The following is a 20,962-nucleotide window of genomic DNA, read 5'->3' on the forward strand; positions in this document are numbered from 1 at the left end:
TAGAGGAATATTTTAGGTTCACCCAATTAGGCATATGTATTATTAGGGTGAAGCAGCCAGATAAGCCAACCCTAAATAACACATTGTAACCAAGTTTACATTTTGCATGTACTAATAATATTTTTTGTTATAGGCATGTACTAATATTAATTAGCTGTTTATTTTTTAATTTCGTATTTATTCGATGGTGAAGAGTATTAAATATTTGCTTTTTTATTTAATAGAACCATACTTATTAACCTACAAAACTTGCAAGCATGGGTGGATATTTTTTTTTAAGAAATAACTCGACACATTTATAGAATGTTACAACATATAATAGACCTTTAAATAAGTTTTTGTATAAGTCATCATTTTTTTTAAAAAAGGCAGCTATGGCAGGCGCCATAAAAAGACTAGTTTATAGTAGTATTAGCTAAACAAAATCAAACTTGAGCCTTTCACGAAAAAAGGCATTCTATGTCAAGAATTTACATTGGTTATTTGATATCAATGTATATAAAATCCATTTACAATTTTGCAATTTTTTAAAAGGTTTCTACATTAGTTGTAATTTAATCGATGTATAAAACACATTTTACATTAGATAAAATTATATTTGATATAAAAAGAGTATTTTTATCTGTTATTGTTTTAATCAATGTGAAAATTTGTGACTTTTCAAATTTCAAAATGAACTACGTGCAACCACAAACTTCACACACTTCCTTGTTTTCCTTTCCTTTTCACTGTCTTTAAGCGTCTTATCTCCTAAAGCCAAAGACGTTAAATTGTCAGGGATTTTGACTCTCCCAAAGCGTCTCATGACTACATCTTTGCATTGGCGGTATGAATTTTTGGGTGAAAATCATAGGAGATAGTATGACAGTAGTTTAAAAACAACATCATGAATTATTTTATTCTGTGAATCTTGAGAAATAAAAAACTATGATCTAGCCATTATATATACATTCAAACAGGCTTATACTTTGGTAGGATGGGCTTACAGGGACTTAAATATATCCTATAACCTAAATGGTGTAAATACTATATTGATGGACTTAGACATGTATATTGTTAATTTTAATTTTATTTCTCTTAAAACAATCAAATGTTCACACATGGATAATTATATCGGTATTTGATTTCTATTAACAAGAAATATTAAACTACATTTTCCCCGACTTTTTTAAAGCGAAAATAAAGAAAATAATAGATATTAACTTATTTGGATCATATAGTATTTGATTTTTCTTCCGATCAAAGCATGACATTAATATCATTTTAAAAAAGTTAGACAACCAAATCTTAGTAACAATCATGCATATTTCTTCTAAAATACTTATATATAAGAAAAAATATGATGTTATATGTTGGACTTAAATATAATTAAATTTAACTAATTTTGTTATATTTAATGTTATTATTCTTAAAATATTTTTTATTTAATTTTAAATCTATTTTTAATGACTTTTTTTATCCATGATATTAAATTACAATTAAAAATATTTTAGAAATAATTTTATTTTTTTACTTGAGACTAGTAAAATTAAATGATGTCAATTAATTTTCTTAATCGATATAAAATTAATTATTTTTTGTTTTATATAAAGTAAGGAGCGCTTATGTTATAATATTATTATATAGTTATATCCCAACTGTGTTATTTAAATATGGTGGGTGAAATTAGGCAATAAATTTGTGTAGTGGTGATTTGGAGCAGGGAATAAAAGTCTCATCCCCACCCTGATCTCCATGTAGAACCGAGGCTAATAATAATAAGGCAAATGTTAACTAATATTTCAAGAATATTAGCTAATGAAGTTAAAATATAAATATTTTTACTAAGAGGTGAAAATTTGTTATTTATGATTTTTTTTACACTCTCTTATAATTTATACAATAAATATTTTTCTTTTTAATTCATTAATTAATATCTAAGGACACTGATTAGCAAAATCCTAATAATAATATCTTCTTTATAAACATAATTGTTTTTCTTCTTTTGTCTTCCTGCTGTTAATGTCATTTTCAATTTAATAAAATCATTAGAATAATTTTAGTATCAAATTTTAAGTAAAGATCTTGAATTCAAGATCTGATATATTGTGGATCTTACAAATAAAGGTGTAGCAAAAATTTTTAAGGTGAAAATGAGTTCTTATATAAGAACTCTAAATATCTCTGCATAATCAACAACAACACGTGGGAAGAAAGTCAATGAAAGAAAAAAAACAACAAAAAAGGAAAAACAAAAAAAATGAACTTAGCTAGAGGCTAAGGAGGGGGAGCGGCAGAAGGAAGACGGAAGAAGGGGGAGGGAGAGGGGGAGGGGTCGAAGAAAATAGAAGAAAGGAAGAAGAAGAGGAGAGAGAGGATAAGGGAGGAGAATAAAAAAAAAAAAAGTGAAGGTCACCTATAAAAAGTGGGATCCATGTTTAAATAAAATTTAATTATTTAATCAATTATATTTAATTTAATAAATATTTAAAAGTAGAATTTAAGTGAGACTTATAAAAAGTTATTTAAAATCCTAAAATCAGATTTATCATTTAAGGAAAAAAAGATAGATTGATGTTATGACATCCATTAAAAAATAGAAATCTCTAAAATATTAATTTAAAATGTACCGTCTAAGAAATTAAGTTAGAATCTACCATTAAACATGTAGGCTCTATGTGGAGGGGGTCCCATTAGGTTGATGAAATAGAGACAGGGGACCAAAGGGCGTGGCTATTTTTTAGGGCATATACGTAGGCAGGTACCACCACGCCAAAAAGTGTCATTTTAGAGAAGCTACTCCTTGCAGATTACTCCAAAGATCAGTATTTCCTGATACGAAGAAGAAGAAGAAAGTGTCAAAAATACAATGTACTAGCCCAACAAAGAAGAAGAAAATATATAGAAAATGTTCCTCAGGTTATAAGATCCTTTTCGATTTTTTTTTTTCATTTTGTGAAAATGTTCATGTGTATGGCCAACAAAATATTATAGCTATTTCTAATTTAATTAGCAATATTTCCATAGTATGGATTCTTTATACCACATATGAATACTTTGCTATGCATTTAGAGATATTTACGTATATTTACAATTATGTGTTTGGATAGTCTCCAAAGTCATAATTAATTATAATGAAGTAGGTCAATCTTAATTTTGACTAAATTTTATATGTTTAATTTTTTAAAAAATTATTGTAAATTAATTATGATGTATAAAAATTATGATAGAGTTGAAATAATTTTTACTTTAATCAAAATCAATTCTATGATAATCTTTCCTGTAAAATAAATTTCATTTAAAATAAATTTCATGGAGTAAATTATTAATTACCTGCACGGCACTATATATGTGAGCATGCATCACGTGGTTCACTAAAAACTACAGGTGCATGAATGTATCATTCTTTTTCCATCACAAAAAGGAGAAGAATTGCGGAAAGAGTTCCATAGATTTGTATGTAATTTCCCCCCCTTTTGTGGGTTTCCATACTGCTAAAGGTTTTAATCGCATCACTGATCAGTGATTACCTATGCATGATCTCTCTATTTCCTGCGTGTGTGCGTTGAATTGGTGAAGAAACGTATCTAAGAATGTAATTTGATAGAGAAGTCATTTAAAAAACAGACTTATCCACTGACTCCAGATTATGCTAGATATGGTGTGCAACTTACGGTTTGTGGTTCCTAAAAGTGTGTTCCGTCATTTCGGGTTTAAAAAATAATTTTAAACATTGTTTTAATATTTCGACACATAATAGGGTTAACATATTATTAAGTTTTAATTATGATTCAAATATTAGTAGTGTGGTTTTTGTACTATGATTTAACAAATAAATATATTTGTTTAATGATCAAATAGTGTTTGAAAGATAAAAACCATATTGAAATAGTTTCAGATTTTTTTCTATACTTGGCAAGTATATATGTGTATGATAAAAATCTTGAAACCAACAAACATGTGTTTTTTTTTTTTTTTTTTGAAGCTAGAATTGAATAAGAAAATTATTATGAAATCAAACGTTTTGAAGTAATGACTTACAGAAAGTTTGGGATGGGACATCTCCTACTAAACAGAACTATGGAATTACACAGTTACCGAAACCATATTACGAGCCACTGTATACGTTGTCATTTTAACACGTGAAATGAAAAAATAATTAAAAAAATAAGTTACACAAATGCATCCCTAAGCAATCAACCTTAGACGGTGGATGACAAGACTTTTCATTAATAATATTGGCTGCTTGAATAGAATCTATTTCAACATATGTTTTTCAACTTCACTGTCAACTGTAAAACCCATCTTTGTACAAGTCACTCATCAGTTGTGGGATTCAATTTACTTAATGTAATAATTTTCAGGTGTCTGAATCTTTCGTGAACTCAAATTAACTTAAATCAACTTAAATAATTAGCGTTAAATCATTTTTGTGTTTGGATTAAATCAAATTAAACTAATCAAATTCGTTGAGTTTTAAATTGGATTATAGATTTCGATACCTAGATTTATTAATCCATTAGTTTATATTAAATTATTATTATTATATGTAATATGTATTTTATATGTTTTTAATTTTTTTTTAAAAATCAAACATTAATTTAAATATGATTGAGTAAGAGACGGTCTCCACTCCAACACTCTCTTCTCTTTTTTTTCTCACTCAATTCTCACAATTCACAAATCACAATTTCATCCTCGGTCTCTTACGAAAATTAGGGTTCAACTCCAATCTTTTTTCCTTCGTATCCCCCATCTCACTCAATCCAACTTGCAATCGGCAACGGCAAACGTACCTCAACCACATCAGAACATCGACATTGTGTTTGATTTCAACGTCTATTGCAGCAGAACAGGTTGTAGAACATTTATTTTGTTCTTTAATTTATTTCAAACTATTTTAGTTTTGGTTGAAATTTTAGTACATTACTCATTTGACTATTTGAGAACATTGAAAATTTCAAACTATGATGTAATAATTTTAATTTTTGGATTTTTAGGCTTTGTGTGTGTGATGCTTGTTTATTATATTACAATTTTTAAATCATATTTAATATAATATATTAGCCTATGTGATGATGGTAATAAATTGACAAGAATGTGATTTTTTTCCTTGATCTTTTATTTCACATTTGACTACACTTGACAATTAAAAGTAATGCATTATGGAATTTTATTTAATAAAAATCTGAACTTATAAAAAATATTGTATTAAAAAAAGAATAAATCAAATTAAATGTTTTGATATATTGATCCAATTCAACTCAAACTATTTACAAATGAGTTGATTTAGGTTAAATTTTTTTTTTTGAAAAATGGACCCAAATCAATCTGTTTAAATTTAACATGAATTGAGTCGTGAACTTAGTCAAACCTAATTCAAATCGACCCATACACTCCTATAATTTAATTTGAGGTTTTAACTGTTTTTTTAATAAACTCCTTTTTCCCACATAAAATTTAAGAATAGTTTTCAGTTCAATAGTAAAATCTAACTTTTAATTAGTACATCTCACAATAGTCTCTCATATTTATACTTTTGTTTAAATTTATTTTCATTATAAATTACAATATTAATTTATATACATCTTAACTTTGAAAACAAATTAAACATCATTGCTTAACCTAGAACTTAATTAAGCAATTGCATTGAAGATGCGTTTTTAAAGATTAGCTTATTAGATATCAACAAAATTTGTTGGAAAATTAAAAGGAAGCAACACTTCCTTAAGTAAACTCCACTCCTATCTTTAAACATATCAAGTTTAAAAGTCATAAGCCCTTTCTTTCCTTTTTTTTTAATAGAATTGAAGAAATAACCTCAAATCCCACTAGTGCCATTATATATGGTTAACCTTCCAAGTACAAAAGTATTTTGGGTTTCACAAATGATGTTATTCAGCCAGAATTTTACTCGTTTTGCAATGCAGTTTGTAACCAGCTTCATAATAACACCACACAAACTAATTTGTCAAATATCACAGGAATTTTTTTTTCTTAATTTAAGGAACCAAACATATAAAAGTTTCATCAATGTCTCTATTGGACCATTTTCTTATTCAGCACACAGTAAACACCAACTTAGTCACATCACTACCTATAATATGCTTGTATTTCTGATAAAACAAATTAATTAAAAGTAAACCATCCGGTCCTACTGCCATAATTGGGTGCATTTGATTCAAAACAATCTTTACCTCTTCACTGAATTAGGGTCTGCTAAGATAATCAAAAGTCTCACTTTTATTCTATCCTTCACTACTCTTATAGCATGTAATTATAGATTCCATTTTAGAACTTATCTTACTCTCTCAACATCCGATCATACTTTAAGAGATTAATTATTTATCTGAGTGGAAAAACTTTTCCAAACCGAAAAAACTTCCAAAACATTGTGTAGCCTCCCTCTCGGATATGGTCGGTTTACCAAGAAAAGTACACGTCTATATATTCTTTAGTATTCAACTAACACTCGACCGCTTCTTTCCCATTAATATGCCAAATAAAAAGTAGAAAACCTCAAAGCCAAAGGCTTTTAATATATTATTATTATATTCTCTTCCTTCTAGATCGGTAATGGGGTATAATCTCATTTACTTGTGAACCCTCGCTTTGGTATAAATTCCCTGTTAAACCCAAAACGAATCACTCGTTTGTATGTGATTGTAATATTCCTTTTTTATATATATATGTGAATAGTTTGCTCCTGAGTTGGTTTAACTTTTTTTTCTTCCTCAAATTATTTTTTAAAATGCTTATAGGTAAACATAGACTTTTATTGATTAACCTACTGTTTTTCTTCTTTTTTTAAATCTCAAATTTCATTTCTCAAGAGTATAGGGTTAAGATCACCAATTTAGTTATTATATTTTTATAATTAATTACAATTTTTTAATTAAGAATGCATTAAGAATATAAAGATTTATAAACTATCAAGCAATCATGATAAATTTGCAAGTTTTTTTTATCATATTCTTACGAGTTTTTAACTGTAATGACACAAGTCCACCCTTCTTTTTCCCCTTAATTAATTAATAACTTTGTACAGTCGTTTTTTCCTATATTTGTCGACATTTTCTTTGCTTCTTCTTATCAAGTAACCTACAGCAAAAGGCTCTCTGAATTCTCTTTTCAAGATCGCAAAGCTCAAAAAGGAAAAAGAATGCTAAACAAAGAGAGGACATGAGGCGGTCCAGGGGGATGTACCTAGTTCACTTCATATATGCACACTACTAGTGAAAACTATTTGGTCTTTGCATAAACCCGGGGCAAACCTATATATGTTTCAGGGGCTGCATATGCACTCCCTCAGACCCTCACCTTAGAGAATATATATATATATATATATATATATATATATATATATATATATATATATATATATATATATATATATATATATATATATTGTTGATATCATTTTGTTCCCTCTGATATGATAATTTGAATTCATTGGTTCCAATTTGTAAGTGCTGATAATTTTTTTCGGGATATTTTTACGCTTTATCCAATATATTTTATTTAATCTCAAGTTTTATTTTCATATATACGATCATCACTGTTAATAAAAAAAAAGATTTAAACTGACCCCAGATTCTGAATTCGCCGCCGGCATATATAAAACTACGGTTAAATTCCCCGCCCAAAACACCCTCAGACGTATGCGTGTGCATATTTTATTTATATAGTACTTAATATATATCCAATTTAATTAATTTCATCTATATACTAATATATATTTTAATCTTGCCATATAAAATAATGTGTCTTTATATGGGTGTACATGGTACTTTAATCGTTTTAAAAAAAAAGCATACTTTCTCTTGTCTGCAAAAGTATTATCTTATGCACATATACTCCATATTAGGTAAGGGGATGAGGCATGAGGGAATACAACTATACAACACTAATTAACAAACATTTTCGAAAAAAAATTGCACTATTATTTGTAATTTTTATACTTTTATTTAATTAAAATTAAAATTTTATTTTAATTGCTTATGCGATAAAAGTCTATATTAAATATAAACATAGCTTACTAAACAAAAACTACTCTTGTATGATATACACCTTAAAAAATAATTATATATTATATGTGTGAGTAATATTTCCTCCCTTCTATTATAATTCTATTATAATTTTCATGTAAAAAAAATTGTTCCAAAATAATTATTATCTTAATTTTTTAATATTAATTATTTTTTTTCACTTGTATCTCTTATTATATGAATGATATAGGCTAAAAAAATAAATAAATTAAAGATGATAAGGTTATTTTTGTAAAAATATTATTTTCCTTAATCAATTTATTAGTTTTTCTTAATATAAAACAAGGAGCAAATGAGTAGTAAAGTGTATTTACATTAAGTCAATAACTATTGAGGTTGTAATAAAAATAAAGTACAAATATAATAAAATTTTGCAGTTAATAACAGCCTTAATAATTTATTTTCTAATTTGCATGTGAATATAAATGTACTTCATCTCTAAACTATACCTTTTCTTATTCTAGAAGAAGAGCAAAATGAAATCGAAAAAAGTTTTTAAATAATTACAACGAAATTTTGTCCTTTCCCGTAAACCGGATTAGAATCCATAACGCGTTGTTTGTTTTCCATTCCGTAAGGGAGGGCGTAATCCCATTCACACAGACATGCCCACAAATCAATCAATGAAAAATGCTACGTATGAAAGCGTCGACCATGCATTGAATGCCACCGGCTGCAACGTTGTCCGTACCACCCTCTTACCTACAATTGCCGGTCAACTCTTCTTGTGTTTTGGCTTTAACCATGTTCATTCATTACTTGTTTCACTTCAGTTCCCACCCCCATTTCCTCATATCAAACACCTTTCACTATCTATCTTCTTTCCTTCACCTAAGCAGATCAACCCTAATCCTATATCACATATTCATATCTATCTTACTACTCTCATAGCTTCAATTTGAGGCTCACGCACGAATGAATAAGGATTTGAGCATTTGAGAGAGATCATCATATGGAGAATAATAAGATGATGGGTGTGAAGAAAGAGGACTATGCTGCCAATATAGGATCTTCATCCCTCCCTTCTTGTAATAATTATCCATTCTTTGATTTCTCTGAAGATAAGGGCTCTTTAGGGTTTATGGAGCTATTGGGTGTGCAAGACTACAATCATCTCCTTGATTTCCCTCTATCGTCACACGTGTCAGTGCCTCAAACCTCTGCGGTTAAGGAACCACCTGAGACTAAGAAAGAGTGTTCCGAGGTAACCAACAACCAGCAACCGACGACTCCGAACTCTTCATCCATTTCCTCCGCGTCCAGTGAGGTTCTCTATGATGAACAGAATAAAACTGTAGACCTAGCACCTGAACACCAAAAGACAAAGGAACAGTAGGTTTCTATTTTCTAATTTTCTCTCACTTTTTTTTGGGTTTATTTCATTTTGTGCAGTTATTTGGTATTTAAGTCGGCGATTTTCTTTTCTTTTTTTTCATCTTTTCATGGCATATTGGAGGAACAAAACTTGGGGCGGTTGAGTGTAAAATACGTTTTTGATAATTCAATTAATTAGGGGTAGGAAATGGTTTTTTTATTATTCATTTTCTAAACATTATATTTGTTTTCGGATATAGATATATAATGGTACGTTAATTGAATTATTTAATGCTCGGAAGATTTTCTAATGAGATTTGATGATTTTTTTTTTCTGGGATGTGGTTGATGTTGTTGGGTAAATAGGTTGAAGGCAAAGAAGACAAATCAGAAGAGACAGAGAGAACCGAGATTCGCGTTCATGACGAAAAGCGAGGTGGATCATCTGGAAGATGGGTACAGATGGAGAAAGTACGGTCAAAAAGCTGTGAAAAACAGCCCCTTTCCCAGGTACTAACACTTTTATTCTTCAATCAATCAATACACGCTTTACTTGCTTATTCACTTTTCCACTTTCGGTTCGATTAAAATTTAGAATTTAAACCACCCAAAAATAATTGTAAATATAATTTGAACCGTGTGCATATATTATAGGAGCTACTATCGTTGCACCAGTGTTTCATGTAATGTGAAGAAACGCGTGGAGCGATCTTTCAGCGACCCAAGCATTGTGGTGACAACCTACGAAGGCCAACACACGCATCCAAGCCCAGTTATGGGTCGCTCCAACAACTTTGGTACGGTAATGTCTGGATCTGCTGGAAACTACATGTCCCAATATTATCATCAGCAACAAGTCCACGTCAATGCATTGTCTTCTTTGGGTTTCCTCTCTTCTTCTTCGTCTTCAAGGAATGCCACTTTTTCTCAAGAGACTGCCTTGTTAAGTGACTATGGGCTTCTTCAAGATGTTGTTCCTTCACATATGTTGAAAGAAGACTAGATGATAATAACTTCACTACTGTTTCTATGTGATTTCTTATAATTAGTTTTTGTAGGAGAATATAGATGAGGACTATGTTGCTGCACTGGGATATTTAAGTTTTAGTTTTCATTACCATCATGATCATACTTGTAAAACCCGCGTTATCTTTTTGCGCGCGCGCATATATATATATATATATATATATATATATATATATATAGGCCTTGCCATGAATATTATTAGTGTAACATGATGGATTTTGATCCGGTTGGCGTCTCTTAATTAGGATCTCGTTTCCTGTTTCCATCCAATATTTCTCTATTTTCAATAGATAGAAAATGAATAAAAGAACAGATGAAAGTCTTAAGTTCCGTTGATTGATTGGACTGTGAGTGAAAACGATAACAAAACAAAACAAGCAAACAGGTAATTCTATCCTCTTTTAATCTTGAGATTCTGACCCTTCGTTTGTCTTGTGTTTTTGTTTCTTTTTGTTGAAGGAATGTGCGTTCCTATCATGACACGACCCTGTAGATTGTTAGGTTTACGTTTTCAAACGGGAACCAATCGGTGTAAGCTTGCTTGCTTTAGTTTTGTCCCGGTAATCCACGGAAAAAGAATTCTAGGCAAGTTTTCTTCTGATTTGAAGGATACGGTGGCGAAAGATCTGACCCAATATGATCATGGGTAATAAACAGGAAGAGCAGTTCAACCTCATTGAGTAAATGCTGAATGGCATGTAATCTGTTCATGGATTTGATTCATTTGAGAGGTAAAAGGGGGAAATCAAAAGCAGGAGAAGTAAACAAAAGAAAACTTGAACAAGGCTTTGCATTTAAAGCGTGATCTGGTTTCTACGATGGAATAGATCTTGAAAACGACTCTTTTTAGCTTAATCTGTTAAGGCACCATAATAGCTCGTGTCGTATTCTTTCATAAATTTGGTTTTAGAGCAGGTGAGGCTCTCATCGTAAGAGAATAATTGGAAGTTAATAGAGTTTCAACGGATAGGCATAAACCAACGCGCACTGAGAGGGTGCATGTGATACGCCACCATCAAAGAACCACTGGGGCCCTGCTATTCCTTCCCATTATACGCTCCCTCTCTCTATTATGTGGCCAAATTACACCCAATTCAAACTCTTCAATTCAGCAAACAACAGGGAATAATTACCAACCCACATTGAATTGCTCAGTGCCTTATTGGTGCCAAAATGGTCTTGAATTTACCAATCTTCTATTCCTTTACTCCCTAGACAAATAAATTACAGGAGAAATGATCGTGCCGACTTGGGAACAATATCAAACTCTGATAAAATAGTACAGTTCAAAAGTTACCCATTTGACTTAAAGAGTCATCATTTCTAGGTACTCCACATGAACCTCAACAGTCACCAGAATCCAGGACAACGATGAAAGATAACACGATGTGACTAAGACGGGATTTAATACACAATTTATCACATGACACTACTGCAGCAGAAAAGGCCATTCATTTTCAAATTCAATTCCAATATAAACAATAATTATCTGTATGCGTTGAAAACTTACACGTACACCAAGTGGGCACCCATTCTTAAATTTGCGGTCCCTACACTAGTAGTGGAGCCACACTTCTTATCAAGATCCCTAAGCTTTAATCAATCTCCCGTGTTCCTCTCACTCACAAGCAATATAAGTACTACATAAAACTCTGAAAATGTGACTCCACAGCATTCTTTAAACACATAACATTAAAATTTTCGAACTTTGAATGTCTCATTCTGGGATTAAGTTTTACAATCATGTGATTTTCCTAGCTCCCAAAAGTTTCGAGTTGAACCTACTTTGCCTCTTAACAAAAGTTAAGCCATTTGATAATCTAGATGTCTACGGAGAAGTACTTACCTAGATTATATCCCTTTCAGACTCACTTCATAATATGCGGTCAGGAAATTAACAAATTCCCCCATTTACGGATTAGTAATAACCATTGAAATAAACAGATGAGGCAATAAGAAAACACAACCTCATAAGGAATCATTAGGCTAGTTTTGTAGCAATTTGAAGGTCACTATCATAATAATAATAATAATTGTGAACAATGTATGATTTCAGTTGTCCAAGAAAAATAGCATCACACCTATCCAACAACAGGAATTGTTTCTGATTGCTTGTGGTCATGATCTGTCTCCTGCAAAACTACAGAATGTTAGATTAAGAAGATTAAGTCCCCTCAATTAACTAAATAGAGGTTACTTTTGAAACAATTAGGGGTTGCAGTACAACCATGTTTATTAATCGAAGCAGGGAAAGGAAGGTTTTTATTTTATTTTGCAGAGAATGCACCTGTTGTTTTTGACCAACTAGTTGAGAGGAAGATAACGACAATTGTGAGAGACTACAGCAATTATCCTCCCGCTCCTGCTGCTTCTGAGATTCTTTCTCGTACAAGGCATACTCCTCAGGCTTATCCCACTGTTCCAAGAGTAACCATCACACACCAAAGTAACAAATCTAAAACAGATTGTATGAACAAGATCAAACAGTTGAAACATTACTCTGCTTTCACAAGTTATACAGTTGTAGTAGTACTTATCGCCATCGGGGCAGTAGTGTTCACTCCAGTCACACTCTGGAAAATCTTCATCTTGGGGACTTGTAGGCATATCCGGCAGGGTAATGCCAGTAACTGTACTAGGGTTGCTTTCGGTCTGAGAAGGCAGCTGGGAACGAACATTAAACTGAGAAAACTATTGTAGTCTGCCAATAGAGGTGCTTAAACAGTAACTTGTCACATTAAATAATCCATTTCAACATTTGCAATGTATTTAGTGGTCAGTGGTGCAGAGAAAAAGTCCAACATAAAAAAATGAATGGCATGTTCAGTAGTTTGCCATTACTTATAACAGATCAACAGTGACTCTCCTAACACTGTTCCTCAAATATAAAAATAACAACAAAAGCCGTATCTCACTAGGTGAGGTTGGCAACATGGATTGTTCAACGTTATTTGGCTTAGTTAAAGACCAAATTTTCAAAAAATATTATTCATCATGAGATCCCTCTTAACAATTTTCTCTAATGCCCTTCTTCATTTCCCTCTACCCATTTTTGCATGACTAAAATAATCCTCAACTATAACAATGCATACTTTTACAAAAAGTAAAACAAACAAACAAATTAGTTAACAATTTAAATACTTCAAACAGGAGATTTCAAAAGTTGTTAAATTCATAAATGCTCAAAGTTGTTAAATTTATGAAGGCAAAAAGATTTCAAAAGTTTCCAGGAGAATTAAAAGTACAATTTGAAGATTAAAGGCAGTTATGGCTAACTACAAACACACAAGAGTACGATAGAAAATACCATCGATTCAACTAAATCAATCCACCTCTTCAATGACAGAAATTCACTTATGTCACAACCAAAACTTCCCTGAAAGAGACTTTTAATGATAAATTGCGGTAGTACCTGTTAGTAACTAACCTGTGAACTAAGCTGCTGCTCTATATTTTGAACTGATGAATCTGCTGGATGTGATTGTCTTGGAACCTCAGTAATAAATGGCTGAGAAGACAATTTGGGAGCTTGAATTGACCCCAAAGGCATTGAAGCCACATGTGGATGCACTTGTTGAGGAGGAAATGGATGTTGTAAGACAGTAGCACCAGGTTCCCAGTTTTGCATATGAGAAGTAACTTGTGGGTGTGCAATTGAGGAATGATATGGGGCATGAGGCAGAATAATTCCTCCATTATTAGAATCACCAAAATTTGGCAGTGGCCTGTGAAGAGACAATAAATCGTAATTTTATTTAGCATGCACATGCATGTTGCAATTAGTATAGAAGAAGGGGAGCGAAACAAACCATACTGCTGGTTCTTGGGAACAAGGACCGAAATTTGCATTCACAGATAAAAAGTTGCCCCTGAAGAAAGAAGCACGGGAATAGAACGTGAATACAATTCCTAAAATTATATCAATTAACAAAATAGAAATATTCAAGTGTTTGAAAAACCAGATTGGCCATTGAACCAGAAAGGGAAACCAATTTGTGGTTGAACAAAAACAATTGAGTTCAAGTTTTAAAAACCAATCCATTAAAATGGATCAATTTGGTTTCATTTGGCTTTTTGAAAAAACCTAACCATACACAACCCTAATTCTAGTGTTAAGACGTTGGGCTCTCCAACTACAATGGCTAGCTTTTGTGATGTGATGTGGTTCTCCCAAGTTTCACAAACAAGAAGCATGGATGTCGATGCTAAGTGTTATAGTGTTTGCCCGAGACTAGTCAAAGGGCTAGTGCATGATCAGCTCATGTGAGCGCCAAGGTTACAAAGCATGGTAGTATAGTAGGTTCCAATCATAAGATGTGGGACTTGAGTCCCACATTGGAAGCATGGAATTCTAGTGTGAGGTTTATAAGCCCGTGGGTTCTCCAACTACAATGGTTAGCTTTTGTCAAGTGGTTCTCCCAAGCTTCTTATCAAGATGAAAGCAAGATTTCCATTTATAAAAGCAATTCTATCATCAGCTACCTTTTTGAGCTTTGCGGTAGACAAAACCCAGTCCATTCAAACCACCATTCATTTTTAATATTTTCTTTCACTCACATGTTAAAAGTCAAGCATGCATACTTTTGCAGGATGGGTCTCAAGCATTGAGTTGAAAGTGAGTAAATTTTATAATTATTTTATGTCTAAAAGTGATTTTACTTTTGTTGAAAGGGTTTACTATAATGTGTGTCTTGGATAACCACACTTAGTCTTTATTTACAATAAGCAAATAGAATCAGTGTTGATTACATAGGATCAATCTAATAATGAGTAATATGGACTAAATCCTTAATTGCTATCTAATAATAAATAAGAGAAAAAAATATAATCTGACAACTTTATAGTATATACTGCCCAGACAAGAACAATTCTTGCAAACTAACTTTTAAATATCATTACCAAACATAAATCAATTCTATCCAATTCTAAACCAAACAAACCCTTAATAATTGGTTGAACCATCAAACAAGTATCAACTTGACCAGTTTAGGCAAAACCAGCTGATTCAGATTGTTCTTACTAATTTCTTGTTATAAGATGTGAACTAGTTTACAGTTCACCTGGTCCACTTTGCCAATCTAGCCTGGTTCACGTAACACTAGAAAATATGCACCTGTAAACAGTTCGGACAACATATGAATTTGACATTTTCTTTTCATGTACTAAGGCAAAGACTCATTGCCACTTGGCCTAAAGTTGCTGAATTGGAAATCTGCTTCCTTCTCAAAATAAATATATAAATAAAAATGAAAAGTTGTACCATGTAAATCTACTTGTTAACTTGTGTTGCATTAGTATATTAACAATAAAGACTGTAATAAACACAGTTATATGAAAGATAAAGGGGTGAGAAAGAAAAACCTTGATTCTCCAGTCTTAGGCTTCTTAGGATCCGCAAAACGAACAATTAAAGGATGATCACAACCCTAGGTGATTAAAAATAAGACTTTAGCTAGCATTTGAAAGTGGACAGAGTAATATGTATCAATTAAATAAATTAGCTTTACTCTCATCGTGAAGGTTTTATTCAGCCCTTTGATTGCAGCCAATGCCATTTCTCTATTAGAAAATTTGACAAAAGCATATCCTTCAAAATCAAGAAAGGCATCCACATGACAAGTTAGGTTAAAATGAAAACCATGAATAATAAATTGATGACATATATGTTCCAAATTTTAAGTAATTTTATGCTAGAAGTAGAACTGGTCCAGAAATAAGAATAATAAACATTTATGGCAATAGATAGCCTCTGTTCAGTATTAGGGAGGTAAAAAACAAACATCAAGAAAGATACATTAGTATGATCCCCTCCATATTCCCCAGTACCCAGATATTCAAGACACCTGGACTCTACCCTCCCAAATCAAATTCCACTCCAAAAATCCAATGCTCGCTCTTTGCTTTCCCCTCCTATTATTTATATTTTGTCATTCCTCTCTCCAACTAAGCAATTAACAGTGGGGATCTCCTAACATTTTACTAGTACTTTTTTTCTTCAAAAGGTGTCATTGTTGAAGCAAAAATTAGTTAAGTGAGATTTGACAGAAAGAGGAAGAGTTCATTTTCACCCACTGCCTCACTATCTCTCCTATTTATTATTCTAGGTCTGTCTGCAACTTCTTTCCTTATAATGGAAATGTTGGATAAGAAATAAAAGACAGAATCAAATACAAGTCCATTCCTCAAAGCCACAGATACAGTATGAAAAACATAGCATGACAAGATCAAGGACCAACCATGAGTGCTTTTAAAGAAGATATCTTCAACATGCCCATAAGGGGAAAATATCTGCATGAATATGCATACAAAACTCAGAAACACAACATGAATATCATAGCCTGCAGATTATAAAGGATATTCCACAATATCGCATATAAAAGAAAATGCAGGGCTACCATAAAGAAAAAAATTATCATACCAACCCACTTAAACTAAATTATGCTGCAAATGGTTACATATGTACCTATTGGTAACTACCATTTTTTGCTAGCTGTTAGCCACATACCAACATCATGAGAAGTGTCCACATGATAACTAATATTTTTGTATCTAATATCTATATCTGTTCCAATTTAATAGGAGCCACTAAGGCAACATTTCCATCCAGCCAACCTAGGATGTGGGTCTAGACACATTTCTACAGACTAGAATTTGCGTATCCTTCAGCTAAATACAAAACCATGGATATGGTCATTGTCATGAAAAATAGTAACTCAAGTTCAGGCAATGGAAAAATATATATGGATTATGGATGAGTGTGAATGGTGAAACATACATCTTCAATTTCCTTGTTTGTAGCTTCTTTATTGATGGAACTAACAAAAACTTTATCTGCCACCTCTGAAAAAAATATAGAAACACAAGAAACAATAGGAAGTGATAAATTGAGCACTGAAGAATAACATTTTAAATTAGACAATCATATAATCAAATAGTAGGCAACATCTATCCTGGAAAAAGATGAGAAGCTTGCCTTCTAAGGGATCTTTCTTTTCCATGTTACGGCAGAACCCTCGAACCCCTACAAAAAGAATAAAAAAGATTCACATAAATTAAACACCAAGAGTATACTGCTTTTAAATTATTCATTACTTGCTGGAGAAAGTAAACCATATTCTATGCCATATTCTCATAATAGGGTGAACTCTTAAAAGCTTTAAATTTAAACTTAACAATTACATCATACTAATAAGAAAGGTTTTATCTCAAGTCTCAACCTTAGAAAACTAATTTCTGCTAACACAATAAATATAAAGAATGACAGCATATTTGATTCTCAACAACTCAAAAAATAAAGGCTAGCAAAGGATTTTTCTTCTTAAACCAAAAGATAAGAAAAGGTTCATGATGTATAGACAGAGAGAAATAGAGTACATTACTCCCAACTTTCAATTTTTTATTATTTCTCAAAACTTCCCTCTATTTTGAAAACCTACAGAAACTTCCCCAAACATAACATCTCGGGATGTTTGTGGAAAAATAAATAAGTTCAAGGAAGGTGAGAGTATTTCATAGAATATGTGTAGATAGGAAAGAAATAGGAAGGATGGAAATAGAGAAAAAATAAAGTGGAAAAGATGTGTTTTTTTGAATGGATAGAAATAGAAAATTTTCTCTGCTGGTTTAGATGAGTGGAAAAAATAATGAATAAACAAAATATATAAAAAAATATATTTTTATACTATTTAAGATAATATAATCTTTTATTCCATTTTTTTTCTTAATAAAAAATGGCTAATTTATATATATATATATATATAATCATCTCCAAATCATGACAAATAGGGAAAGATTTCTTAAATGGTGGGGCCAACTCCCTCCCTCCTATTTCTCTCCTTCCTAAATCACCCAATCCAAACATACTGTGAAAGTTAGAGTGAGAATACTTTGTATTCTATATTCAAAATGCTCATTTCTCCCTTTCAAACTTCACTGTTTGAAAGGAAGTGGCAGGGCATAATCAAGAAAGCAATATTCAATTTTTCATCAATCGGCACGTATCAGCAGCAGTAAATAACTAAATATAGCAGCTTAACATCACTTTTTATAGGGTCAGTAAGGAAAAAGTTATAATGCCAAGAGCAAAAAGTCAGTGAAAGAAATTAAGCAGCATTACTTTCAATATTTTTATCATGGTTCTAATAATTTTTCAAGACTGGGAGTTGACAACTACATCATATATCATGAGGCACATACAGAATTGATGATAAACTGTGAAACCTATTCTAGTTATTAATTTATCCATTTAGAAAATTGAATTAGGGTATGCAAACAGCTATATTCATAATTACTAAGAAGCAGAATCCGGCTAAGACATAGTAATACAGTATTTAATTAATAGTTTCAAAAGGACATAAAAATTAAAAATAAATGAATTACCAAGGCGTTCAAGTTCTCGGTCAGCAAATTTGACAACAACAGGATATGATTCCTAGGAAAGGTAAATGCATCAAATAATAATGAGTTTAAATTAATGAGAAGAATATCAAGAAGAGAAGGTTTAAGCCAACCATCATAGGCAAAGTTGTTCTTACCCCAGCAAATGTATATTTATTGTTTAAAGCCTTAATAGCCCTGTCAGCTTCATCAAATGTTGCATATTTTACAAAACAACTTCCTGTGTAAGTTGAACAAAATTTGGACTATTGTTAATACTTGTACATATGATATGCAACATATTACATCTACAAACGCAAGAATCAAATGAAATTCACTACTCCTCATAACACTTTGGAAGACCAAACTGCACAAACTGAGGATGATACAAATAAGTGAAATACAAATAATAGTTTACATAGATACCTTGCCGTGTACCAGTTTTCTTATGTTTTAAAAGAACAATCTCAACAATAGTTCCATGTTCTTCGAATACAGTGCAAATCTGATATAAAATTACAAAAATGAAAAAAAATAGACGAGTAAGAGGTATAACAAAAACAAAGAAAGTAAGGAAGAAAATAAAAACAAGTATAACATCACACAATCTGCTAAAAAGATTCATGATAAAAATGTCAAAAGATAAATAAATAAAACCATCTCTTCTGATGAGGGAGGTGGAAAATACAAGAAGTGGCTTAAACAGCAGTAAAACATTCTTCACCAATATATATTAAAATTCTTCTATGGGTAGGAACAATATCTCTTATCAATAGAAATCCTAATATCCCAGTTAGAGTGTTGCACTGTTGCTTATGTTGGAACAAGGATTACAATAACAATTAGAGCACATTTGGTGTAGAGAATAGATTTTCAAGTAATCAAAATGGAATTCATTGGGCATGGGATTGGAATGGAATGATGATTTCTACTCTATTGTCTGGTTACAAGGGGAATGAAATGACATTTGTTTTTCATTTCAAATTGCTATTATCCTTAGTACATTAAATGGATTACAACTGTAACAAACTGAAGATAAATAAGGTGATCATGGTTCGAAATTGCAGTCCGCAACCGCAATTGCAGCCACCATATTGCTGTTGCGGTGGTGCCCACAATTGCTCTGGGATTTTCAATCATATGAAATTCCGTAACGTAGCTGCTATGGAACCTTAATACCATTCTATTCCAATTTTTCGGTCTGAAAAATAAAATAAAATTGATTTCAATCTTCTATTTTGAACTTCTAAGTGTCAATGGTCGAATGGGTATGGCAGTGTGAGATGGTGGAGATACCAAATCTTAAAATGAATAAAACTTATGCTATCTCATAAATAAAAGATATACCAATAATTAGAATAATTGTAAAATTCTTTTTTACATTCAGTACAAGCATATAATTTCACGCCACAATCCGCATCACAGAAGCTGCAATGGCCGCAACCGCAATTTAGAACCATTAAGGTGATAACACAGTTAAATTTATTCCAGGATTCACCATTCTTATACAATAGATACAGGGACAAAATGATAATTTTAATTGCTATGTAATATATACCATTTACATACTCTTGTATAAGTCCACAATTTCAACTACAACACGAGTCTGAACAAAGTTAATTGGAAATAGACTTACCTCATCCTCCGTGGCCGTTCTTGGAACAGGTGCAACATAAACTTTACACGAAACGTCCACTTGATCTGCGAGAATGAAATCAAATCGCGTAACTAGCGAAACTAAGGCTAATACACTTACACAGAAACACTATTTCAGTTTTAAAAAAAATAATAGTGAAAGAAAATTGGTAGTGCCTGGAGAAGTTCCGTTGTTGGAGTGATGCCAGGGGCGTTTGCGGAGAGGGCGAGCCATGGAATGGTTAAGAGCGTAACCAGAATCGACGGCGGGTGTGGGTTGGAAGTGGTGGAATACGTTGCCATTGTCGTGAATGTGAGGGTCTCCGTTGAAATTGACCCTTTGCTGCTCCGCTTGCTCCTTCGGGTTATTCTCCATCTTCTTCGTCAACTCTCGATTAAGCACACGCGCTGACGTATGCCCTAGAGACGGATTAAGTCAACTGAAGAAGAAGAGTAACGGGCTTTGGCCTTCTCCGTTGCTCACTTGTTGCACTTCAGCTCTGCTTCCGAAGCAATTCTCAGATAATTTGCAGTGTCCACGGGGTTTAGCACTTTCTGAAAAATACTTAAATGAAAAAGGTTTT

At 31.9% G+C, this 20,962-nt stretch overlaps 2 protein-coding genes across 3 annotated transcripts; one reads left to right on the plus strand and one right to left on the minus strand.

Moving 5' to 3' along the window:
• The first annotated feature begins 8,772 nt into the window (after positions 1–8,772).
• LOC100816452 (WRKY transcription factor 23) lies at positions 8,773–10,464 on the plus strand. The gene is made up of 3 exons (XM_003554509.5): positions 8,773–9,359; positions 9,708–9,851; positions 9,996–10,464. Exons 1-3 carry the CDS (start codon positions 8,980–8,982, stop codon positions 10,342–10,344), a joined length of 873 nt encoding a protein of 290 aa, XP_003554557.1. The 5' UTR covers positions 8,773–8,979; the 3' UTR covers positions 10,345–10,464.
• A 1,893-nt stretch (positions 10,465–12,357) lies between these two features.
• LOC100776162 (flowering time control protein FCA) lies at positions 12,358–20,941 on the minus strand. Of its 2 annotated transcripts, XM_006604685.4 has the most exons (15): positions 20,556–20,941; positions 20,380–20,444; positions 19,170–19,248; positions 18,902–18,984; positions 18,747–18,798; positions 17,341–17,388; positions 17,143–17,207; positions 16,604–16,655; positions 15,875–15,954; positions 15,729–15,793; positions 14,177–14,236; positions 13,795–14,092; positions 12,867–13,031; positions 12,655–12,783; positions 12,358–12,499 (listed from the first exon to the last, which is right to left on the minus strand). In XM_006604685.4, exons 1-15 carry the CDS (start codon positions 20,752–20,754, stop codon positions 12,449–12,451), a joined length of 1,491 nt encoding a protein of 496 aa, XP_006604748.1. In that variant the 5' UTR covers positions 20,755–20,941; the 3' UTR covers positions 12,358–12,448. The 2 variants fall into 2 exon arrangements, with proteins under 2 accessions (XP_006604748.1, XP_040868654.1); XM_041012720.1 differs by lacking the exons at positions 12,358–12,499; positions 12,655–12,783 and having other exon boundaries at positions 12,934–13,068.
• Positions 20,942–20,962: the final 21 nt, after the last annotated feature.

The sequence above is a fragment of the Glycine max genome, chromosome 19 (assembly GCF_000004515.6).
Source record: "Glycine max cultivar Williams 82 chromosome 19, Glycine_max_v4.0, whole genome shotgun sequence".
NCBI classification, from domain to species: domain Eukaryota; kingdom Viridiplantae; phylum Streptophyta; class Magnoliopsida; order Fabales; family Fabaceae; genus Glycine; species Glycine max.